We start from the raw sequence: 26,394 nt of genomic DNA, 5'->3' as shown, positions 1-26,394 counted from the left end.
CGAAAGATTCGCGAACAAGCGAGATGACGCCATCTTGTCTTCTCCGTTGAGTAAAATGATTAAACACGGATCATATATTGTTTTACGTAATAAAATGTAACAGGAGCGTTTGTCTTCAAATAAAATTTCTAATAATGAATCAGAGGATACACAAAATATAATTAATAATCGTTTGATGGAAGCTGAAGGTCTTCCTTAATAAAATTTGTAAGTATTGCCAAGTTTTCAAATTTGAAAGCTCTTTAAAAAATTTCTTTAACCAATGATTTCATTTCCTCTTTTTAAATTTGTTTTTCTAACACAAATGATTATTTTTGATTTAATTTAAGAAATTGATAGTTACTTGTTTATTATATTTCTCTACCCATGAGTCACATTAAATGGGTAATTTTTCATTTGATTTTATTTATTTTTATAATAATTTAATATGTGATATAATTCATGATTATGATTTTAACAGTCACATATTAAAAAATATATCAATAATTTAAATAGAAATTAGAAAAAACGGATACAGAAAAGTGACAATTTGGATTTACATTTTGTTTTTTTTTTTCTTTAAAACTTTTCTAAATTAAAAAAAAAAATGTTTTTACTTTATTAAATAATTTAACAAGTTTAATAAATCAATAATAACAGTGGCTTAAACATAATAAACTTTTAATGTACGAGGGTGGTTTTTTCGACCTCCGAAGGTCCGTAAAACAAAGACGAGCGTAAATAACAAAATGAATTTATTACCAAAAGTTAGGTACGAATGTGGTTACTTTTCGAATTAATCGCCGTGAAGATTGAGGCTTTTGTCTATCTGTGGACGAGCTTTGCGATCTCCTCTTTGTGGGATGTTGCCGCCGGTGACTCGAGATGGGCCTTAACGTTATTTTGAAGATTGTTGTTAGTCTCAAACCTCTGCCCTCCTAGCCACGTTTTCGGTTTGGGAACGAGGTGGAAGTCACTCGGCACTAAATTGGGGCTATATGCTGGGTGTTTAAAAAGTTCCAAGTTAGTTGAAAGTCTTCATGTATTCCACCTTTCCTGAACTGAAAACTTGGCTAGCAGGGCAGAGATTTGAAACTAATCACAATCTTCAAAATGACGTTAAGGCCTGTCTCGATTACTGGCGGCAACATTCTACGAAGAGGGGATCGCGAAGCTCGTCTGCAGATAGACAGACGTCTCAATCTTCACGGTGATTATGTCAAAAAGTAACTGTGTTTGTACCTAACTTACGGTAATAAATTCATTTTGTTATTTACACTTGCTTTTGTTTTATCGTCTGTCGGAGGTTGAATAAAAAAACTGCCTACGTACTTTAGTAGATAATCAACAACGTAAAACTGGGTATACTTAATAAGCAAGGCAAATAAAACCAATTTCCAGCACAAAAATTATAAGAAAGTGAACTTTTTTGATAGTGTTAAATGGGAAGATGTATTTGTCCATCAAAAATAGTAAAATGTTAGCTTTCTCAATTTTTGAGCTGGAAATCACCTTGTTTAGTAATGTAGAAATGAAAAACCATTAATTTTTATTAAGAATCCTATAAATAGACTTATTTTACAAGTTTCGCTTATTCGACATGTTTAAATTGTTTAAAATTATTTGATAAATTTATCATTTTACTGTTAATGTATGGATAAAATATTTAATTTAAACCTTTTTAAGTGGTTAAAATTTCTCATGGGAAATACTAGAATTTGATTGGAGTATTCTGTTGGCACAAAGATTTATATTGAGATTATTAAGTTTAATATTTATATATATCATTCTACCAGCTCAAGGTTGATCATTTAATGTTTGAAAAAAATTGTTTTCATTTTGATAAGTGATTTATTACTTATTACTGTTTTCACGTATTTTATAAAGTAAGTGAAACAGTAACATGGCTGTCTGTCAATATATTGTTTTAGAAATAGAAATCTTTTGTCAGTTTTTACAGTTGCAAGAATTTTTCTTAGAGTTAATTAATAAGTTTAATTGCTCGGTAAAAAATTTCCTCCAGACGGATATAAATCTTTTGAATGATGAGTAGAAATTTTATCATTATTATTTTAAAAGTCAAATCCATCTGATGAACAAAGCAGTAATAAATACAAATACGTTACACTAACCTTGTATAGCTTTGTACTTAACTTTTGAAACAACACTGTTTTTAATCCACCCTAGGACCTCCTTCAGGTGTTTTATAAAAATTTTTCTGGTGTGATTCGAGTTTGATTTAACTTCTGATTTTGAAAAATTAAGTGCAAAGCTATACAAGGTTAGTGCAACTTATTTGTATTTATTTTAAAAGTTTTATAATGAAACTTTATGTACAAATGAGGTAACTTATCAAATTACAATCTTATATTCATTACTTTTTCCAGTGTTTGTCTATAAAAATGTATCTTAAGAAGGAATGCATTGATCTAAATTCTTATAAATATATCGTAGAGTCCCGCTAGTCCGAACTAATTTGGACCGAGCCCCATTAGGATTAGCGGATTTTCGGATTAGTTGAATAATTGAAATAATGCAGAAGCAAGTAGTAAAACAGGCCTGATTTATATAGATCCAACACCATCAACGACTTTTGTTTCTGTTTTTGTGTGTAAGTACAGTATAGATCTGCTATTTTAATAGGCCATGTCAAACACTGATTTATTAATTTTGTACAGTATTAATACAATACTAGAATAAAATACAATTTTTTTTGTTGTGGAATTCTAAATCTTTTTGTACCATTAATACCATTTAAATTCAACTGGAAAAAAAAAAAAAAAAAAAAAAAAATGTATATTTTGCAAGCTAAAAAGTTTCCTCTGTACTGACTGAAACATGTTCGGATTAGCGGTGTTTGGACTAGTGGGACTCTACTATATTAATTATTTGAAGAGCAAAGAATTCTTCATATATATAGAATTCTTTGCTCTTCAAATAATTTTATTAAAATTGAAAACCTGGTGAAAGTGGATACTTGATATTTTTGATATAATATAAAAATAGATACTCTTGATGATGATTTAATCTACATTTTATCATTTAATTCCTCAAAATGTTGTAATTGACATTTTAAATTATGTTTAGATGTCAGATTGATTAATCTTTGAGTCTTGAGGCAAACATTGAACAATATATATAATCCTAATGTAGATCTTTATTTCAACCAAATTTGTTATATTTAAATTACAATTCAGAAAAATTAAATATTATTTATAAAAGTTTACTAAATATAGACATAATTTTAAAGTTTATAAGAATAAAATATCCTATAATTTATAAAATTATAAAAAATACAGAAATAGAAACTGATATCAACAATAATATATTAATTTAAGTATTTTAAATATGAAATAATGTCATTTTAAATAACTTCTTTTGTCAATAAAAAAGAATAATATAAATCTATAGTAAAAACAGATAATGCTATAAATAAAAATACATTTTAAAACAGCTTATAGCATCAGTTTATAAAATATTGAAATTACTTTTTTTTAAAAATTTTCCAACATGTAACAGTACTTTTAGAGATTTAATAGGCTAGTAATTATATGATTACTCATTAGGATTTATTAACTACTGCAGTATCGGAATCATATAATTTCCTTGTTGGATTGATGTACAAAAGTTTGTTTCCAGAGAATAGAACATAATCAGTCTTGTATTTTGTCTAATCAGTATAAAATGAACAATATTATTCTCACAAATATGAAAATAATTATATTTTGTTATTATCAATAATTTTTTCTGTTACCGTATTAATTTTGTATTGGATTTAGTTAAGTTTTGATTGATGTAAGATTCAAAATTTTAAATCTAATCTCATTCAAGGTATTTTAGAGTTTGTAAAAAGATTGAAGCACTAGAACTTTGCCATTACAAATACACAATATGTTATATATTTATAAAGTTTAGATTTTTAGTTTATCAACTATAAGTATTAATTGTTGAGTTATTATGAGCAATATAGTACAAAAAACCTAAGCCCTTCTAGTAACATAACAAAATAAGATTGCAGACCTCAGGAAGAGGTCAAAAACATTATGTTTAGAGATGCATATTATGTGATATAATTTTATTTGTCTTTAAATAAAAGAATAAAAATATTCAATTTTAGACAATTAATTTGAAATATTAAAAATGTATTGTTGAAATTATATGGTTTAAATAAAATTTAAATACTTTAAAATCCTTTCCATTTTTTAGAGACTATAAATTTAAAATCATAATTTGAAAAAATAAATTACTGTAGTTATGGTACAGTTAGTTTTTTATCATTGAAACTATATGTGTATAATTTTATTAAAGGCAAAAATAACAATTATTAATCTAATTAGGTAATTTCCTTAACAGAAATTTAATCATTCTACCACTACATTGTCTCTGTTGCTATTATGTGAATATGAATGAAGAACTCATTACTTTTAATTAAAAGATTCTTAGCAAAGTAGCATAATATATACTTTTGCATATATAAATTAATTATATATTCAAAAGTAATATAAAACTTTAATAACCAACATTTTTTTTTTATTCACAGAAACATTTTGGATTGCAAACATCAACATTTGTCATTAGAGATTTAGGAAATGTCATTTGGTTAAATTTTTGAGGTATGACTTTATAATGTAAATTTATTTGGATTTTATTTTACTCATAAATTATTACTTTAATACCATAGACTACACATTTCTAAAATAGTTTATTATTAAACAATGTAAAAAATTATTAAATTTTATTTCACAAATATGAAAATATTTAGAATCCCACTGATAATTCTATCATAAATCTTATACTGGAAATTGGATTAAAAAATATCAACATTTTGGTTAAATAGGTAGAAATAATTGAATCAACTTTCATTTTCATAAAATATCTTTCTTTAAAATGAAGGTCATGGTACCATAAATCCAATGCTGAGATGTGAAAAGTTTATGCCAGTTAATAGGCTATGTCACTTTACTACAGGTCCATTTTGCAATCTGACAGATTATCTGACATTTTTATTGAATAGTACTTTAACTATATACATGGTTAATGTGTGAATAATAAAACAAATAAAAGTATTTTCAAATTAAATAATTTAATTTTGTTATAAAAAAGTACTAGTAGTGCAATTTTGTACAGATAATCTTGTAGTTTAAAAAGTATTTTAAACAGGATGCAGGTTATGTAATGGGGTTAGTTATAAGTCAGTTTTAAATAGGAATTATGAACTCATCAAACAACTTTTTCTTTGTTTGTAATCACTAAGAGAATCTTTAGACAATGTGAAAAGTTATTTATGTGCTGCAGACATATTCTTTTGTCACTGCAACTTTTCCAAAAACACCGGAGACCAAAATCTATATCTTATCCAAAGTTCTCACATTTATTTTCTTTATGATATTATTAGATATTCTTATTTGAATTTGTATCTTAAAAGATGACAAATTTTTTATAATTGTCCTCATTTATGTATGACCTCATTTCAGAGAACTTTGATGGTTAAGATGCAACGGGATAATTGTCATCCTAATAAGCTATAAACTTGCTTTATCACTATGAAATGATTTTTGATAACTAAAAATAATTGTATACATTTAAAACAATAGTCTTAGTTTGGCTGCTGAATGTTTTGCTTTGTATACAACAGCATTTCTTTCCATGGTTTTGTTAACAAAATTAAAACTAAAGATGACATCATTTATTAAACTAGCGATGATGAATCCTTGGTAAGCATGTAAAACATGGCACACAAATGACTTTTTTCTGGCATGGAACCCAGGACTCTCCTTAAAAAATAAATATCTAACATCTTCATTGAGCTGTATGTTTTAACTTAATAGAATACAGTTTTATTGAGGAAAGTGATGATAAAGATGCAATAAAGAAACAAAAATTACAAACTGTTTTACTAACAATAAGTGATAAGAAAATTAAAACAAACATCCTATTTCCAAGACAGTTCTGCATTATATTGGCTTAGAAGAAAGTGTTGCCAATTTAGCAGAAAATCCACTAAACATAGCTTTCCTGTAGCATTGTCTAGCTGCTAGACCAAATAACACTATGTTCCCAAAAATTTCACTTGGCACATATGAGAAAATTTTGCATTATAGATTTAACCATTTTGGCATGCACAGTTGCCTGTGTTTTAAACTATACTGTAGAAATTTGTTTGGTATTAAAGTGACATTTGTATAAAAATTAAAATATTATTAAATAACTTTTAAGTTAGAAAACAACGATAAAAAATAAATTGTGCTCATTTTCTAAATAATAATGAATGAATAAAACAGAATTTCAGAATTCTATTAGATGATATGACTATTACAATTTTTCAAGTCTACCATATAATGAAGCACAGTGTTTGTTTGAACAAGTTGGCTACCAAGTGACAAAATTATTTTTACATATAACTTCATTTCTATTTTGTTTTGTCAGATGATGATGATAATAATAATAATAATAATCTCTTTCTTGTTAGTGAATACCTTGTTGAGGTGAGAGAGTACAGTAGTTCCAATAAACTTTAGAGCAATGCCAGTTGCAATATAAGCTTCCTGTAGGGCCATCCATGTCAGTAAAATCTATGGGAGAAGTGAAACAAAGAATGATCCACAAGCAGCATTTGTCCCAGAATGAACAACTGCTAAACAGCGTCAGAGGTGGCTGAGATATAAAACTTGGCTTTAGATATATAAGCATACTCACTTCTGTAGAAATAACAAAACCTGGTTCACATTCACAGTATGATAATGTCTTGGATGGTGCCTATGCTAACAAAGTCTGAATTCTTGGCATTTGAAAAACCTTCCACAGTCTCTCTTGGTCACCAGTGGCAAATGCAACACTGGCCCAAGTATGGCTACTGAATCATAAATACAAAAAAAATATATTCACTTCACTTGCACACAACAATGGACAACACATACCAGCTGGCAAAAATCCTACAGTGACAATCCAGCCACTGCTAACTAACAAGGCCAGATGTTCATATCTCCAATTTGAATGAAACTTGGTGAACATGTAACTTTAAACACAAATAGCTTTAGTCCAAATAATAGGACCCACCTCTCAAGTGTTTCTGAAAAATGGGTCTTTGAAAATTGAGTGTTTAGCTTTTAAGTCTGTAGAAGTTTCATTTCACCTTATAATGGCAATAGCTGAGTGGATAAGATGGTGGACACTGAATCTCTGTATAAAGAAAAAAGTGTTATATTTCACTTTCTTCCTTATACAGAGATAAATAAGGAAGAAGGTAAAACTCACAAACAAATAAATATAACACTGAAAGTGTCTTTCAGCGTTATATTTATTCATTTCCTGAATTAAATGTAAGTACTTTCGACATTTCAAAATGTCAATAGTACTTACATTTAATTCAGCAAATGAATAAATATAATGCCAAAAGACAGTATAGTTTCTTTCTTATCTATATATATAAAAACGAATGTATGGCTGTCTGTCTGTTTGTCCTTCATGCATTACTACACCATTTATCCGATTGCCATGAAACTTTGGGAAGTTGTTTAATACATTCCCGCGAAGGTTTGTGGCATATGTAAAGACCACCATTTCCCCCCTTTCAAAAATATATTTATATATGGATTAAGGCTTTTATGTCCAACAGATGGCGCTAACTTCCGACGACCTAAGTTTGCTTTTCTGTGAGACATTATGTTTTTCTCTGAGAATGGACTAAAGCAGATCATTTTCTATCTATCTATATAAATAAAATATAATGTTCATTTGTTCCTACCGATTCTTTTGAAATTTTGACACCATGTTGCATTTGAATATGCACATGTTTTTATATAATATACATGTCGAAATTCCCCCCACTGGGGGGAGAGGGACAGGATTAAGGCTCACTGTGAAGAACTCGGCTTCTATTTATACTATTTTGCGTGCGGTTTTTTGCGTTTTTAATTGCGTTTTAATAGGTTACGTCAACAGAATATACACTAAAAAGGGATTTTTCGATATTCCCCAGCGGGGAAAGGGACAGGATTAAGGCTTACTGTGAAAAACTCTGCTTCTATTTATACTATTTTACATGCGGTTTTTTGCGTTTTTAATTGCGTTTTAATAGGTTACATCAACAGAATATACACTAAAAAGGAATTTTTCGATATTCCCCAGCGGGGAAAGGCACAGGATTAAGGCTTACTGTGAAGAACTCGGCTTCTATTTATACTATTTTGCATGCGGTTTTGATTGCATTTTAATAGGTACGTCAAGAGAATGTACACTAAGAAAGGATTTTTTGAAATTTCCCCCACGGGGGAAGTGTTATACATTTATAATAGATACATTTTGAGCCACAACAACGCGTGGCTGGGTCAGCTAGTAATATATATATGGCATCATAAGTGAGATTATAAAGTTTTATGAAGTCTCTGTAGATTTAACTCTTGTATGTCATTAAATAAAATGTTTTTTTCTTTATATTAATTTTCAGACATGGTGGTATTGTTATATTTGAAGTATAACAAACATGAGTGCATGAGGAAATTATCCATAACATTAACAATTATAAAAAAGTGCTGTGACTATGCTACCCCATTTTCATATCTGACTTGTCTTTTTTTTTTTTTTTTTTTTTCATTTGCAGTAATGTCTGAAGCTTATTTGCTGTGTTGACATAGTATATAACCACAGGCCAAAATATCTGAAAATAAATATGAAGAAATAAAAATTTTATTTAATGACATATGAGAGTTAAATCTACAAACACTTTGTTTTTGCTAAACCGGAAATGATGCCATGTTTTTTTAATCTTTTATCTTATAATATAAGGAATAATAACAATAATAATTATAATGCTGATGATATGGTAAAATAACAAAATAATTTTGTTACACAAAAAATTGCAAAAGTTTAAACCTACATTGTATAGCTCCAGTGCCTAGTGTCTTATTCATTCAGCTATTGCTGTTATAATGAGAAGTGAAACTTCCAAAGACATAAGCTAAACACTCAATTTTCAGAGGCTCATTTTTTGGAAATGCTTGAGAAGTGGGTCCTATTATTTGGACAAGGAGCTGTTTGTGTTTAGGGCTACACCAAGTTTTGTTCTAATCAAAGACTTAAACATCTGGCCCTCTGAATGTAAGCACCAAATTTTAATGCATAAGCATAATTTTTTTCTATAATATATACCTTGTTGAAATTAATTTCATTACATTGTACCTATCACAAAAAAATTTTACATGTCAAATTATATGTGCATATAATTGCATTTTTTACATATAGCATATTTTATATTTTTGTGCATATATACTAGGATTTAAGCTTTCTGAATGATTGATATTGTACTGTTATCTAAGTTCAAAGTATTGCACATTATCTTTACTATGAGAAGAAAACAAAACAAACCTACAGTTATCATCTGGAACTCTAATTGTAAGTGGTCCTCTCCTAATCATTATAGGAGAGGATATACACTAATTTCATTGTTAGTAATATTAGTGTATGGTCCCTCCCATTCTATGACTCACGAATTGGCCAGAACTATTGTTCTTGATTGGGTGAGTCATGAAAATTCTCCTAGATCTAGGAAATTTTGCTGTGACTTAAGGAAGCATTCTTCAACTTTTTTACACCTACAGACTGGCAAAATTAGGAGTAATATTTTGTGGATTGTCAGAAGGCTAAAGATAAACTTTAGATCAAAAATGCTTAGGCATGGGTTACATTCGTGACTGTCATAACTGGCCATAACAACAGTTGTTACTGTGTATTGCAATGGTGTTGCTTTCCTTTGCACATCAATCACTTGCTCTCGAGTTGTGCCTGGCTGTACTGCTATGGGAAGCAGTCCAATCACAATCACTCTCATTAATGCACATGTGTTGCTTATGTTAATTATTATATTGTTAAATTAAGTAAGGATAAAATGTTATTTACCCAAATTTTGAGAAATATTACAGGTAATGTAATTAAATATTCCTAAACTTCCTCTATTTTTTTTCTATATTCTATATATGATTTGTTTGAATTCTAATTAAAAAAAAAGATTATAATCAGTTTTTTAGACTAAAACATAGTAATTATGGAAAAAATTCTTCACATTAAACTGCATTTAAGAAATCCTATAACCTTAAGACAGAAATAAAAACCATTATAGATAATATTTTATTTATTCAGATTATTGTTCTAAAATTACAATGTTTAGTTAGTATGACATCTGCTGCTGATTTCTTTGTTACAAAATTTGATATGCATGGCTGTAGTATTGTTTCAGAAAGGTAAAATATTGCTTAACATCTATTCTATTACTTTGCTTATTTTTATTATTGATATTGCTGAAAATGTTTTTTCACATAAATTTGCAATGTAATCAAATTATTGATAATTTTTTCAATCATAACTCAAAGTTGGATATTCTTTTTCAAGTGATAGCCAAAATTGAGACAATGATTGCATTTTGTCTGGATGTCAGAGTGATATCAGATGACAATTCAATCAGCTTTTCTTTTTCCTGAGGTTTAAGTGCACATGATTTTATATCTTTCAATAAAGGATTTTTAATCCAGAGGTTACCTTTATGAGGATCTTCATTTTCAGAAAAATAATTATTAAAGTTTTCAGCTAACGTCCTTAAATGCTTACTTATTATGTTAAATGTGACTTTCCGGTTGACATCAGCAGCAATCAAAAATTCTCCTTAAAGTAGAAACATATATATATATCTTTTATTATATGTAGCTATCACAAAAAGACAGCTTCTTTCTGAATGCATGCATTTTATTTCTCAGTGTAAAAATATTTGTACAGTGTCCTGGAGAGAAAGATTAAGTCTGTTAAGAATATCAAATATATCTACCAAGTATGCAAGTTTAGCCTTCCATTCATCATTCAACAAAGGTTCTAACAAGTCAGATTTTCACTTTTGCAGAAACTGCTTTACTTCTTGTCTCAGTTTGAAAACGTGTGCAAGAACTCTTCCTCTTGATATCTGCCTCACTTCTGCATGTAGAAGATGATGGTGTTGTAAGTCCATGTTCTCATACAATATTGTGAACAGACTATAAATTTCATTAATGATCTTAAAAGTGTCATTCATCACAGTATTTAGTTCAGCAGAAAGCTTCTTTTCAGCTAGATGTTCCTAGTGAATCATACAGGGTTCCGCTGTATTTACTAACATGTTGAATTACTATGATTGTAACACTAGTATTTTATTAAAATTCTGTACAGTGAGCTAATGGGACTGTCAATACTCTTTCTTACATAGAAAAAGATCTTTTGGTACTTAATGGTACTTGGTCACTGATGTAACTATAATGCAACTTCTAGTTTGGAAAAAGTCCATAATGAAATCTACATTTTTTCCTAGCAAGGATGGCAGAAATTGTTCTTAAAACTTAAGTTAGAATTTTACTCAAGGCAGCTCACAGACTTTTCAGCAGCTTTAACTCCTGAAGGACCTGGAATTTGTAATATCTTTTCTTTTGCTAACTTGATGTTTGACTGTTTCTAAAGTTACAATCCCTTTTCTTTTAAAGTTCCTATAGATTTTGCCAAAAAATCAAAATTCGATGCTAGGTGAGCAGATTCTTCTGGTGAGCAGTAATATATACTATTCCCCTACATGACCTGCAGATAGATCATTTGTTAATATATATTGGAGCAATCACATCAAGAAATATAAATATAGTAAAGCCAAGCAATTGCCAAATTAGATGAAGCTATATTACTGCTGCTATTATAATTAAAATGCTAAGTCACATGGCCTAGAGGTAGGTTCCTCTAGTTTTGCTTTCTTATAACTAACTATTGGACTTATTGATATTTAAATTTATATACATAAATATAATATTAGAAAAAAAAACAATATAACACCTCTCTGGTCATATATGCAAGTGTGATGATATTTTGGTTGCTTAGGATGATAGCAGACTGCTATATTGCACAACAGACCCAGAAAGTTTAAAATACTTTTGAGTTTCTAGAAATTTATAGGACCATGAAAAATCAGATTGTTTTCAACTTCAGGGAATTGGATAATCTTCAATGGTGTAGAGAGCATGGTTTCAGCTATAGTAAATCACTTTGTGTATGCTCTCAATTTTATTTATCTTATTAATTATTTACCATTTATTCACTTATTTTTCTTTATCATATTTAAAACTATATTTCCTTACTGAAGAGAGAATATAAAATAAAATAATCAACCATTCCAACTTAGCAAAAATTCTTTAATCCTAAGAACGTTTTCAAACGCATTAAGCGTCCATCTTTAAAGATGGACGCTTAACGCAATTTAAAGATGTAACTGAAGATGGACGCTTAATGCGTTTGAAAACGTTCTTAGGATTAAAGAATTTTTGCTGAAGTTGGAATGGTTGATTATTTTATTTTTTATCATATTTATTTTCAGCATAGAGTGCATGCCTGAACCTCAGCTATTTAAAATTTGATTTCATATCTGTATTTGATTTCACGTTCTTCATTAATAGGCTCATGTAATCTGAAGATGTCTGAATGATGCAGATGAAAACATTTGTTATATTGAATATTTTTAAAGTTTGTTTAACTGGTTCGGTGTACTGGTGTGTTTTTAGATATTTGCCAGTTCTTAAGGTGTTTAATTTGCAATATTGCCCACAGGAGAAATGCCACTGAGATTGCAAGACAAACTTTGGAATTCAACTGTGAACCCCTGTGAATTGATGTGAAGCTATAGCATTAATATAGTGAAAGAAATGTATTATTTATCTGAAAAATATTACATATTTTGACCAACAATACCATCAATAGACCCACATTAGATCTTCCTGATTTATGGATATATTTTTTTATAAACAGATAAAAAATAAAATAAATAAGTGGCCAATGTGAGTGAGTCATTATTATATGCTTTAAGTAAACCCCAGTATTATATTTTTTACCAAATATCTCCATTGAACATGTTTCCAAATTTTAAATTTCCAACATGCCATTCAAAAGTTTATTTATTGTTTTGAATTTAAATATAATTACTCTGATTTAAATAGAATTGTAGCTGAAGAAAACAATGATAAATTTATTAAAGTACTTAAATTTTTTCTATTTGTTAATAAATTAGTGTAATGCTGAGAGACAGTTCATTTTTCTTCTTTGTAAGTATCTATTTAGCATGTTCAGGAAATCAGAAAATTGAGAAATCCAGACTACTTCCTGACTCAGTCTTGATGGATATTTGGTCTGGTACTGTATTGGAGATTCAAGGGAACAGGGAAAAAATTCATTGTAATCAGTAATTTGCAATAGTTGATTTTGTTATGAGTAGATCTGACTGTATAACAAATGTTTGTTTGTTAAGTTATGGCAATGCAACACTTGGGCGATCTACCTAGGGGGGATGTCTTCTGGGAGGTCTTTTAAGGAAAACTGGCCCCTATTTAGGTGCTACAGATGTGGAGAAAACCCGAAAAACTCCACATGGCCAGCCCATTCGAGGGAGATGCGAACCCATGACCAAACTCCCAGTGTTCAGGGTACGAAGACCGCTTGGCCACTGGTGGGCACTGTAACAAATAATGTTCTTGTTATAACCATTGTGATATCTGAACCAAATAATTTCAGTATTACAAATTTATTTGAAGGTATTTATGAAAAATTGTAGTAATATTAGTAAAAAAAAATAGAGGATGATTCCATTCTTAATGACTCATTTGTTTCACTGAAACGAACAAGTGAAAAAAATCACTATACTGCATAAGTACAGTTTAGTGTTTTTTTTTTTTTTAATCAAAATTTCAGTTTGATGCTACAAACTTATTTTTAACAGATCTTTATAATAGGTCACTACCTAGATTATTTTTATTATTGTTTTGCTTTTATATAATGATATTTTAATATAAAATGAACAATATTCAGTATATAAATTGTTTTCTACTGTGTATGAAAGAAAACAGTGTTTCTAATAGGGATTAATTATGCAAATTTATTTGTTGTGCTGTTATGTACAGGTATTTTCTGATGTCCTTGTTAAGTGTTTATTAGTAAGACAGTTGAAGGTTGTAAGGCTTAATATCAAATTCTAAAATCATTTACTAATAGGTAAATAAGTGTTTTGTAGTGTTTAGTGTCATTTGGGAATATTGGTGGTGGTTCTTTCTATTATCAGGAATTTTCTTGATTAAACAATTAATGAAAAAATATCCCAACACCTGAATTTTCGATATTTGAATTGTTTTTAGTAATGTATTAGATTTAGATAAAAGTGTGGCTATATTTTTCATTCTAACCTATAAAGAATGTAAAATATTTAAGAGTAAAAGTTATAAATAAAATTATATTTTGCTTAGTTATTTTCATAATTTATTCATTATTAAATTTTTCTTTACAGGAGCGCACATGTTCAAGTATGCCCCTTTTACAGCGTGTAATCGAGCCTGTTCATGTGTGTCGTGAAACATTACCTTTTGATGAACAAGGTGCTCTAGCAATTGCAGTTCCCAATGAATTAGAATGTGTAACTAATGCTACATTAGCAAATGTTATTCGACAGTTATCATCATTATCCAAACATGCTGAAGATATGTTTGGTGCTATGTTCCATGAAGCAACCAGTCTTGCAGCACGTGCCAATTCATTGCAGGGAAGAATTGATCGATTGGCAATTAAGGTTACACAGTTGGATTCAAGTGTGGAGGAAGGTACTATTTCATAATGATTAACTAAATATAAAATTTATATGTAGATGATGAAAATTATGATTTACTGTATTTTTAATATCAATTTTTAAGTTTGTTTTTACATTTAAATTGCATGATTCAATCTTGGCATAAACTAGTTTGTTTAATATAAGTGGTACTAGGAATTATAAAATAAATTTCAACTGAAAATTGCTGTTACTTAAATTTAAAAATTTAATAAGTTTTATTATTTCATTATTCAGTAAGATTATCATCATTTTAAAACAAGTCTCCGATATCATTTTTATGTCTATTATCTTTAGACTAAATTTCAGCAAAAATTTTGGTATATATTTTTGCCCATATTTTTTAAATTGCATCACATTTTAATATAAAAAAAGGGGAAGATATTATACAACAAACTTAAAAATGAAGAGTTAATTTTTTTATGAATTAAAACAATTTTAAGGGTAAATTTAATTAAATTACTCTGAAATTCAAATAATTCGGTTCTCCGGTGTAATTTATATAATTTGAACTGTGGTTTTGTTTAATCTGTTTTGTTAAAATTGAAGGAATTAATTGGAATATTATCTATTTTATAGCTTTTTTTCTTTGATTAGCTATTTTACAGAATAAATTCTGCATCAGCAATGTTATATATTTTTAAATACTCTAGCAAATGCACATTAATTTCTGAAATTTATTATATTATTAGTATAAATAGTTTGTTTAAACTATTTTTTTTAAATGCTACTACAGTATTAAAATGTCATACTTAGTGCAAATAAATATTTGAAGACAGTTTACATAAATCTGTTAATAAAAATTTTAAATGCATAAATATTTTATTGTATGAGCATTAACTGAAAAAAATAATTTGTTTTTCAACTGTTGAATTTTACTTACAAAGTATCCTAATATGCAAACTAGAAACTGTGTGTTATATCTTTGTTATTAATATTATTAGATAGAATCTGTCAAAGGTGGAATCTTAAATCATTTTTGAATTGAAAAGCATTACATAAAAATATTAGAAATGAAATGAAATTTATCAATATTTATTTTGTTTATGCAATAATGGATTTTAGGATATAGTTTAGTTAAATAATATCACCATTGACATTAACAAGTTTATAAATTCTTATAAAAGCATATTATGTGTGATTTATACTTAATGACATATCTATACTGTAGATTCTTGATCAACAGCTCTTACGAGACTGGACCTCTAGTTATAAAAATAGACGGTTAATTCAAAAATTCATTCAAAATACCATTTATAGGATGAAAAATTAAATAAAAAGCTAACACTGTAGGGGGAATCCATGTACAGTGTTGGCTTCAGACATTTTTCTTCCAGGGAATTTTCAGGAGAAATATTTTCTTATAAAAGATTGGTTTGGCCCTGGGAAATTGTCCTTTTTGTCCATAGGATAATGCCCCACTGGATATGTTTATATATAAATGTTTATTAAATATTTATTTACATTTAAAAAGAATCAGTAATTTTTATTTTTCATGTTGGTTTGAATTTTTTTTAATCCAAAATCATACTACTACTTCATAAGGATTATGTCATTGACAGATGAATTATTTTGCTGTTTGATACAGCCTATTGTAGTTTCAATCACTTTCCTTTCTTCCACATGACTTAACTCTTTTATAAGTTTTATAGCCTCTTTGTTCCCTTATTTTCTACTTGCCTGTGTTGATGATTTCATTATCTGTTAACACTTCATTCTCTAGAATATTTTCACTTACAAGTCATTTACTGATGTTGCTTTCTTATAAGTTATTTTACTTTGATAAGTTGTTTTAAATTTTTAAGCAGAGCACTGATGTTGTTGTCTGTCAGATATTCAACATAAAGCTGTTTGTCCAAATTGTTTGCAGATAAATTTTTTTTTACACCAAGCTATAGTTTTCTTCATGACCTCTCAAACAATAATGGAATTTGCTCAAAAGCAGATGCTAATATATAAAAAACATCTTTAATATTGATTTAAGATTTTGGTAAATTTGTTTCTTTATTGGTGGTGGTCTTAAGAATTTCTGAAAGAAGATTTCTTTTGTTGTGCCTTTTCAGACTATCTCATCTTGATCTGTATAGGTTGCACCAAAGATTTAATGCCAGGTAATAAAAACACCACCACGATTTCAAGATAGCTCAATGGGATGCATTGGAGCATTGTCAAAGACAAAAACAACCTTTAGACCTTGTTCAGCAAGTATTACTGTAAGAGAGATTTCAGGGTTAGTGTGTACAGCAATTACTTTTGGTTTAATTGTTGTATTTTTCTCCATGGACATGGGGTTCTAATGGATTCTCCCTAATCAGTAATGCTGACAGAAATAGTTAGGAAGGCTTCAGAATGAAGTAGCTCTATGACTCCATTGACTATTAAATTTCATATTCTCTACTTAATGTATCTATAATAGCTAGGGTTACAAACCATCCAGCTTTGGACTTTTGAGTTTTGTCTAGTATCTAGTTGTAAGAGGTTAAGCCAAACATGACAATTTATTTGAATAATGTACTGTGATAATTTTTAATAGCTATTTATTAGTATAATCAAAATTATTATAGTAAATTATTTCTAACAAATTCTCACTAACCTGTCAAAACTAACATCATCTAATGTTTTCAACCTACTCCAAAGGTCTTCATCAAGAATTTGGAATACTGGAATGCTATTTTAATTTTAGTTTCGAATTGAATGAATTTTTTAATTTTTGCTGTCATGAGCATTACAGAATTCATTGATATGGAGCTTATAATGTGATGTCAAAGCATGTTTGCCATGCTTTCAAGATTGTTTTTTTTTTCTTCTTTGTTATATGAAAAAAAAATCAGTTATTTTTAATTATTATTCATTAATAAATTATGTAATCTGTTACAAAAATATAATTTTATTAAATTTGACTTTTAATAATTTTCCTAATTTTATATTAATAAATTGGAAGAAAATTTAATCAAAAATTAACTACATTATTTTGTTACACAATCAAACTTATTAAAATAAAAAAATTTAAATTTGATAAATTATTGTAATTTAAATGGTACTGTTTATCATTTTTTTGCACTTTGTTTTTATTTTTAAACTATTTCATTAACATCTGCCTTCAAACTGAGGGTATGAAGTGTAATTGTTAGGGTTTCTGAAAGTATTAAAATATCTTGAAAACAAACTTTTATCTATTTTAAATTATTAGGCATTTTAAATTTATAATTTTATTTAATACAGTGTTTTTAATGTTGCAAAATGTTTTAAAATTTAAATAAGCTGATTAATACTATACTAGGTTACGTTTGATCTACTTTATTGTATTTTGTGACAACTCATTGTTATACATTGTTGTTACATTAACATTACTTCACCATTATTTGGACTATAGTTTAACTAACTTTTAATAATTAATATAAAATAATATTTTGTAATGGTAGATGGTAAGGCAGACCATTACCTTATACCAGAGGTGAGCAAGCAAGAGTTCAGTGGGAGCCGAAATGTAGGTTTTGCAAAATCCATGGCAGATAGTATGGTAAGGCAAGGAAGGATAGAGTGTCCCCCATCTGTGTCGAGAACTTGTTTTCAAAGAATAGATTTGAAATGTCAATTTAATTTATTGCACCAACTTGGAAATAAATTACTAAATATTACATATATATAATTACATATTTTCACAAAATTGTGTAAATAAAATTGTAAAAATAATAATAAAAAGCAGAAATTAACATTTTCAGCAAGAGCCACATGTAACTCAAAAAGACATGGGCAAATGCATCAGTATAAGGCAGACATTAACTAATAATTACAATAATTTTTGAATTAAATTTAATAATTTTATTTATTTTTTATATAATAATTATTAAAAGTAATTCAAAATAATAATTAACAAAATAAAAACTAAAGGTGACATTACTTTTTTGCTTTATTTTTTAAATTCCATAATGTAGAAATTTATTTTACATTAGTAATAATCAATAATAAACGATAACTAGTAATTTGTTTAGCTAATTACTGGTTAATTGTCCAAGGAGCTGATTTGGATGACTATCAATTATCTATGAATTAATCTGTGCATCATTACCACATTTCTCACCATCCAGCCACCCAAGTGTTTTTTAGTGCCAAGGATGGAAAAAGTAAAAACAAAAAAAGGGAGCTGGCATGTGGTGTTTTCTGGTTTTTTCTTCAGGTGTACAATACCGAAATAGGAATCAATTTTTCAAATAATGGAGAAATTTCCTTCTTGGCAGATTGCTCATTTGTTATGTTGCCTTATCCCATCAATCTAATCTAATTCAATCCTTTCAATACAGAATAGTTTTTGTATGCCATTTAGTGTTAAAAGCCAGAGATATTTTGATGTATAAAGAAGTCAAAAAAAAAAAAAAAAAAATTTGTGCAAATAATATAAATTATTAAATTTTGCTGATAAATAAGTTACAAATGTTCCTTCTCTGAAGTATTAACTGAAATTGAAATATTTCATATAATATAAATACATCTTATTATATTAATTGGTTTAACCAAATTATAGCCCGATCTTTAAGGCGATCGTTGGTAATTGGTTTATTGTGTTATTTTTATTGGTTTTTAAGGTTAGAAACAAACTTTTGTTTTTCCATATGGACAGTATCTATTTTTACAATTTTTTTCCTACATGGATTCAGGAATGCAAAAACAGAATTGGATGTATTTAAAAATCTTTAATCTACTGATTTTGTTTGTTTGTTGATTATTTAAAAAAATTTTTTTATTGTTTTTAGACGTTAATGATTCAGACTGGTAATTTTATTAAAAGCTTGCAAAATAAAAATAAAATCTGAAATTAAAAGAAGAAAAATCAAATGGAGATACCAGTTTTGCTTTTTAACTGCAAGAAAAGTTGTTGTTGACTACGAACACAATATAGTGCTTTCAACAATCACTTGGCTTTTCTTTTCCCTGTTGTTTAAGGGTTGAAACCAGTCGTTTCTATTTCAATAGCTCTATTAATGACTTGAAACCGTGTTGCGCTTGATTCTTGTTGACTACGAACACAATATAGTGCTTTCGAACACAATATAGTGTCTAAATAACAGGGAGAAGAAAAGCCAAGTGATCGTCGAAAGCACTATATTGTGTTCGTAGTCAACAAGAATCAAACGCAACACGGTTTCAAGTCATTAAACAAGAAAAGTTATTGGAAAAATATATTTTAATATCAGTTTTTATTTCAGCATTAAAAGTGATTCTGGTTTCAATTCATATCTGCATTGATTCCAATCTTCAGATAAGATATTCTTAAAAAATGTATGCATCCAAACACAAATAACTTTTGACAATTGCATTTATGCTATGACTGTTTTTAATTGATTAATTTAGGCTAATAAATTTAATAGCTTAAATCAGCGTTTCTCAAAGTGGGCGGTAAGTAAATCTAGGGGGGCGCTGGTAAGTAAATCTAGGGGGGCGCTGGAGGCTGGGTACTGAACGGTGATCTAAGGTAAAAGTTCCCTTTCCTCTGTCAAACGGATATGAGGAAACATTGCATTTAATGGTTTCCAGATGTCGAGAACAATGTACGGTAAGGGCACAAAGTGTGAGATTCATAGGAAAGTTTTCCTAAGAATATTTCCAATCCATTCTTACACAGGGGCGTTGGGTATAACTTTATGGAACAAAGGGGGCGGTGGATTGAAAAAGTTTGAGAATCACTGGCTTAAATGTTAACATTTATTTCTGTATGCAAAATAGAATATCAATTGCTATTAGTCTGAATTTTAATGAATACTTGAACAGATAATTGCAAATATTTTATTATGAAATATCAATGATATTTTGTAACAAGTGTTGAGAAATATATTTTATTTATAAGTAATAATAAAATATTTATATTATATAATCCCATTACTTTTAAAATAAAGAATTATGAATAAATGTATAATTATTTTTAGAAGTTAATGATCTCTAAAAAGATTAATGAAGAATTAAATGCATTTTGAAATAAATTTTTGTATTTTGTAGTTTCACTTCAAGATATTCATATGAGAAAAGCATTTAAGAGTTCTGTTGTGTACGATCAACAAGTCTTGTCCAGAAATACAATGCCTTCTGCTATGGGAGATATTTATCATACTTGTGACAAACCACCACCTCTAGATAAACTTAATCCTTATCGGTAAGTTTGATTTTTTCCTCTGAATTAATTGCATAATTTGTATGATGATGATATGTGTAATATATATGCATAGAATCTTTTTGTAATCACTTTGAAACTGCTTGTATATTTATGATAATGACTGACTGATAACATTAAGTTGGATAAGAAAATAAGTCAAAGTGTATTTAGTTTAAAAGTCCTCACACATATACAACACAATACAAAGTAAATAAAATTAGTTAGTGGAAATTTTGGTTATATTCACTCTGACTTTAAAATTAAAGACATGTTAAGACAATTTTAAAAAATCTATAACTTGAAGATTCATTTATTATTATAATTAATGACAATTAATCCAGCATATAATTGAGTGAGAATAATGCAAGCTTTGAAAACTATTGTTCTACAGGCAAATAATGATTAAAATAAACATTTAAACCATTAGTTGTCTCTCTTAACAATAACTGATAATAACTATTATCAATCAAATGTCAAGATTGATAGTGTGAAAAGATGGGTTAAAGACTTATTTATCTAATGATAATGATAACTACAAGGGTTGGAATTTTAATAATGGCAACCATGAAAATACTATCTTTACAAAAAATGTACACGTTTCATATTTTTACTGTTGTTCTGTGTAGTCACCAGCAGTGTGTAAGACCTATTGCTGGCGATGTCATAGAAATATACAAAGCCAAATTAAATGGAAATTGCTTAAACAATCAGTATACAGTAGAGCGTCGTTAATCGGAACGTCGGTAATAGGAATGGCCAGTAATCAGAACGATTTTCAGTCGGACTGTGTCGTGCTGAATCGAACATTTTTGATACTAGATTTACTTCTAAAGTATAATTTTCATGTTTTTTATATTCTTCAATATATTTATTTTGTTTGTACAAAATGAAGAAATAATTTTTAATGATACGATAGCCTCGATTATTATTATAAAAATTTTCGTTAGGCTTAAAATCGACAAAAATTCAACACGAAGCGACACGCAACGGAGAAAAGTTTGAACATCGGACAGGTTAAATTTTTTTGTACAAAGTCGGTAATCGGAACAAATGACTAATCGGAACAACCCCAGTCCCCAATTGATTCCGATTTTCGACGCTCTACTGTATATCCTTAGCACAGGTTTGGCATTACTGGATATATTTCCATAATTCATAACCTCTGTCACCTTTCTCAACATTTTCAGTAGTTCTTGTTATATTTCATACAATTATATTTGTAAACTGTAAAATCAAGGGAGTTTTGTAAAGTTTAGGTTATATAATTTTCAAAGTGCAAAAAAAATGCATCATATTTTAACTTATTATTTTATATATTCATAGTATTTTTACATTTGTTCTTATTTTAATATTCACTGTATTATTTGTAAAATTTATTCTTATTTTAATATTATGTGTAGACTTTATTTTACAATTCGAATTTAATCCATGTTGGTTAATGTAGAATGCTTTTTAAAAAAAATCATATCCATAGAACGTTTCTCATTCTTTTAAATGATTGATAAAGGGAACAGCTTGTAACCTGAAGAAGGCCACTAGAGGTGACCAAAAACATTCCTATTTCTAATAAAGTTGCTGGAATAAGTGTGAAAGGTGTCATTGTGTGCATATATATATAAATGAGAATTTTCATGTTTCTTTTGAAAGATTGATTTTGGATTTTCCAATCATTTTCCATTCTTAAACCTAATGTTTATTAATTAATTGAATGTTCAATGCTCATAAAGTAAATCATTAATTTTTCTAAATTAAAATAAACTTTAGAAAGTATTCAAAAGAATCAGAATTGGAAATTGTATTGGAATCAGGAGTTTTTGGCAGAATTGGAATTGGGAGAAATTTTGGTATCGTCCCATCACTAGTTTTTATTAAATTTGTTTACTCTGTGCTGGATTTTGGGTTCTTTTTATATTTTTATTTATCATTATAATGAAAAATTATGTCATATGACAACTAAATTCAATGTAAGTTAATGTTTTCTTCTAGAATATTTTAAATTATTAAATTTATTTCAAAGTTAATTTAATTATTAAAATTATTACAAAATGGTTGCCTAATCCTCTACCATTAGACTAAATTGATTTGCATAATATGGCATTTAGTGATTCAGTTATATTATTCATAATGATTTAAGAGATTGACTCAGAATTTTATATTTTAAAGAAGTAATTACAAAGACACTATTTCTTACATTGTAATCTGTTATAGAATGCATAAGAAATACACTCCTGTTAGATATAATTTGATTTTAAGAATTCAAAATTTTAAAATAATATAGATCATTGAATGAATTAATCTGTAAAAGTATTATATTTTCAGTTTATTGATACAATGAATTATTTTAAGTTGTATATTATTTATTTTTTAGGGAAGATGGAAAGGATGGTTTGAAATTTTATACAGATCCCAATTATTTTTTTGAATTGTGGAAACAGGATGTGCTTAAGGATACAGAAAGAATTTTACATGATCGTGGAAAAAAGGTAAAATATTTTCAAACTATACTGAATATATGTTGGTATGTATATACAAGCATGAATGATATATGTGTTGTAGCTAGTTTGTGAATTGGATAAAGCTAGGATTAACTGGCTAATGCTAACTTTATCCAAGCTATTTGGTTAAAGCAAGTAACAACCTAATTTAATTTTGAACTTTATTCATAAAAAGCCTGCTTTATTTAAGTTACAAGCAGATAAAGCTGACATTATTCAAAAATGGTTAAATGAAACAAGAATAAAAGTTAAAATTTTGTTTTTATCTATCCTGTTTTTATTAATGCTGAGGCAAAAATTTAGGGTGTCACTTTAGGTGGATAATTTGTGATTTTTAAAATGTAGGTTGGATGGATAAAGAAGGCATTTTGGTTATTAAATAAATTAGAATTTATTAATATTTTGTTGCCTAAAAAATGAGGTGGACAAAAATAAATGTTCCAGTTATTTTACTAAAGTATTGTTAGATTTAGCTTTAAAGTTATAGTAAAAATCTACTTTGATTTACAGAGTACCAATATGTATTTAGAATTTAAATGGCATAGATCAGGAGTAACATAATATTAAATAAGAAGTCCATCCAGAAAATAAGTACTGTTTGGCTATTTAAAAATGTAGGCAGTTGAAACAAAAAGTATTAATTACCATTAAATTATATATAGCTTAATCTACTTTTCAACATAATCACCAAGCAAATTGAGGCACTTACCATATATTTGCACAGATAAGACGATAGTTGAATCATAAAAAAAGGCCCCAAAAATCCGAGATTGTCTTATACAGGGATGCACAACCTTTTCTGAAGAAAGGCCGGGGGGGTCAGACCATTTTACAACCCTCTTTGTTGACACAAGGAGTCTAATTACTTTAGCCCTTACTGTGTTGATAATCATGGGGAGTTTATGACTTGACGCTGTTTGAAATAATTATTAAATCCAAAACTTTTTAGTGCAGTTGGTTTCCTTTTAGTCGTATGACTATTCCAGTTATTAATTTTCTTGATCCAATGTAATAATTAAAAAATTTTTCTATTGTTAGTCTATGGATAGACTTTGTTGTAAATAATTGGTTGTTATAACTTTTGTACATTCCTTTTTGAACTCTGATTGGTATTTTCTAGTTTGAATGACATTAGGTTGACGAGTAAGTGTCTTTTCAGAAAAGATTGATTCAAATTCGACTATACCAATCAGAATCTAGAATGTAAACAAATGCTAAAAAATCGTTATTTTCTTAATATGAAAATTATCACCTTTAATTGTCCAGCACAAATGTTTTAACAAAAATAAAAACGTTTTCGATCGTTTTCAACGGTCATCTTCAGTTACAACTCAAATTAAAAAAAGAACGATAAAATAGAATTAAATACGAAAATAATATAGTTGCGCATGCGCATTTATATTATTTTCGTATTTAATTCTATTTTATCGTTCTTTTTTTAATTTGAGTTGTAACTGAAGATGACCGTTGAAAACGATCGAAAACGTTTTTATTTTTGTTAAAACATTTGTGCTGGACAATTAAAGGTGATAATTTTCATATTAAGTCTAATTTCCAGTAATTTAAAGTTGGTTTCTATCGTTATTTTCATGGTTTTCAGTGCTATTTTCACTTATTTTTATGTTATTTGACATTATTTAGACAAATAAGCAAGTTTTCCGAAGCATAAAATTGAAAATTTCCCGCCAAAATAGAAACTTCTTGATAACATCAGAAATGATGTTCAAACATCATTTTATTCTATTTGATTCTTCTAAAAATCATTATAATACTATGTATTAGACTTAAAATATTCAATATCTAAACCAGAAAGTGTGTTAGCTAGAAATTGAACTTCAACCTCCCATTTCTCACTTCAGGGAAAGTCATAAAACAGTTGGGTGCTAATGACTTTGCGAAAGGAAAGAAGTTCTATACTTAGAAACTTCAAAAGATGGGATTTGGCCTGTACTGTCCGCGGGCCGCATAAACATTGAAAGGGGGCCGTATGTGGTGCATCCCTGTCTTACAGGACAGATACAAAAAAAATTAGATTGAAATCTGTATAAATTAAAACCATTATAGTAAAACACACAAATCGTAATTATTTACCAGTAGAAAGTAAGGTATGTCCACAAAATAGAATAGCCCGTACGACATTTTTGTGAGTAGTCAAGGTCATTACCCGAATGCCAGAATCAGGTCAAATGTTTGCAACAATCACAAGGCAGTGCTGCCAGATGCAAGAAACTAAAATTTGTTCATTTGAAAAATCACGAATAGGACATAATTTCGTATACACTATACAGTGTTGTTATCCAGATGATGATTGCTGATCTAAACTAAATTCATAGGCCGTTGGTAGTTTGGGGATTATCTTATAGGACAGATATATGCTAAAACTATAAAACTTCGACAAAAATTACTTTGTCTTATCTGAAAGTCATCTTATCTGCACAAATATATGGTATATCTAAGCATTTTGTTTTGTGAATGTATGTTAGCATTTTTGGCACCCATCTTCAACATAACTTTTTGAAGCACAAGTGTTTACTCACAATTTCATGCAGCAAATATCTTGAAATGTCAGGAAATTGCAGAGATAAATCAAAGTGTAAACTGTGTATCAGAATGAATTTTCTCTTCGACATTGTGCAGCAAGTCTTCATTGATTAGGTATGGGTGACTGCTAGGCTTCTCATCATGAACATTGTTCTTTCCTTTGTTAAACATCCTAATGCACTTTCTCACCATATCTTCCTTCACTTATCACATTTAGTCTGTAAATCTCACAAATTTGCCTGTAAATTTTGTGTGGTTGACCATTTCTCATATTCAGGAACCTAGTTACTGATTGTATTTCACAACTGATGGACAGCTCAATTGTTTCGAACATTATAATTGATGCTTAGTGATCCTCAGTGTGAACAACAATAACAAATATGGCTCGATTACTTTGTTTTTGAGTGAAAAAAATAACTATGTATGCATGACCTTTACATTGCCAAAATGCATGGGAGAAATATACAAATGGTACTTACTTTCTAGACATGCCTTGTGCAGTTGAAAAATGATAAAAGTTCTTCTGCTGAAACTTTTAACATTTTTGCATTTTTTTGCAACACTTAGGTAGTGTTACAATATGTTTGTGATCCTGT

At 28.4% G+C, this 26,394-nt stretch overlaps 1 protein-coding gene across 2 annotated transcripts in view; it reads left to right on the top strand.

Annotated features, from left to right (window-relative positions):
* SCAR (wiskott-Aldrich syndrome protein family member 3 SCAR) overlaps positions 1-26,394 on the top strand; it is a 98,494-nt gene continuing 72,100 nt past the window's right edge. Inside the window, exons 1-5 of one of the 2 annotated variants that reach the window (XM_067269988.1) lie at positions 1-207; positions 4,520-4,592; positions 14,303-14,612; positions 20,609-20,762; positions 23,131-23,245. In XM_067269988.1, the coding sequence (XP_067126089.1) occupies positions 14,321-14,612; positions 20,609-20,762; positions 23,131-23,245 (561 nt within the window). In that variant the 5' untranslated portion in view covers positions 1-207; positions 4,520-4,592; positions 14,303-14,320. The remainder of the gene's footprint in view (positions 208-4,519; positions 4,593-14,302; positions 14,613-20,608; positions 20,763-23,130; positions 23,246-26,394) is intronic. The other variant, XM_067269989.1, reaches the window with a different exon arrangement.

This window comes from Centruroides vittatus, unplaced genomic scaffold (assembly GCF_030686945.1).
Source record: "Centruroides vittatus isolate TY-2023 unplaced genomic scaffold, ASM3068694v2 contig_361, whole genome shotgun sequence".
NCBI lineage: Eukaryota > Metazoa > Arthropoda > Arachnida > Scorpiones > Buthidae > Centruroides > Centruroides vittatus.
Note: the sequence above shows the minus strand (reverse complement) of the source record. Positions and strands in the feature narration are given on the sequence as shown.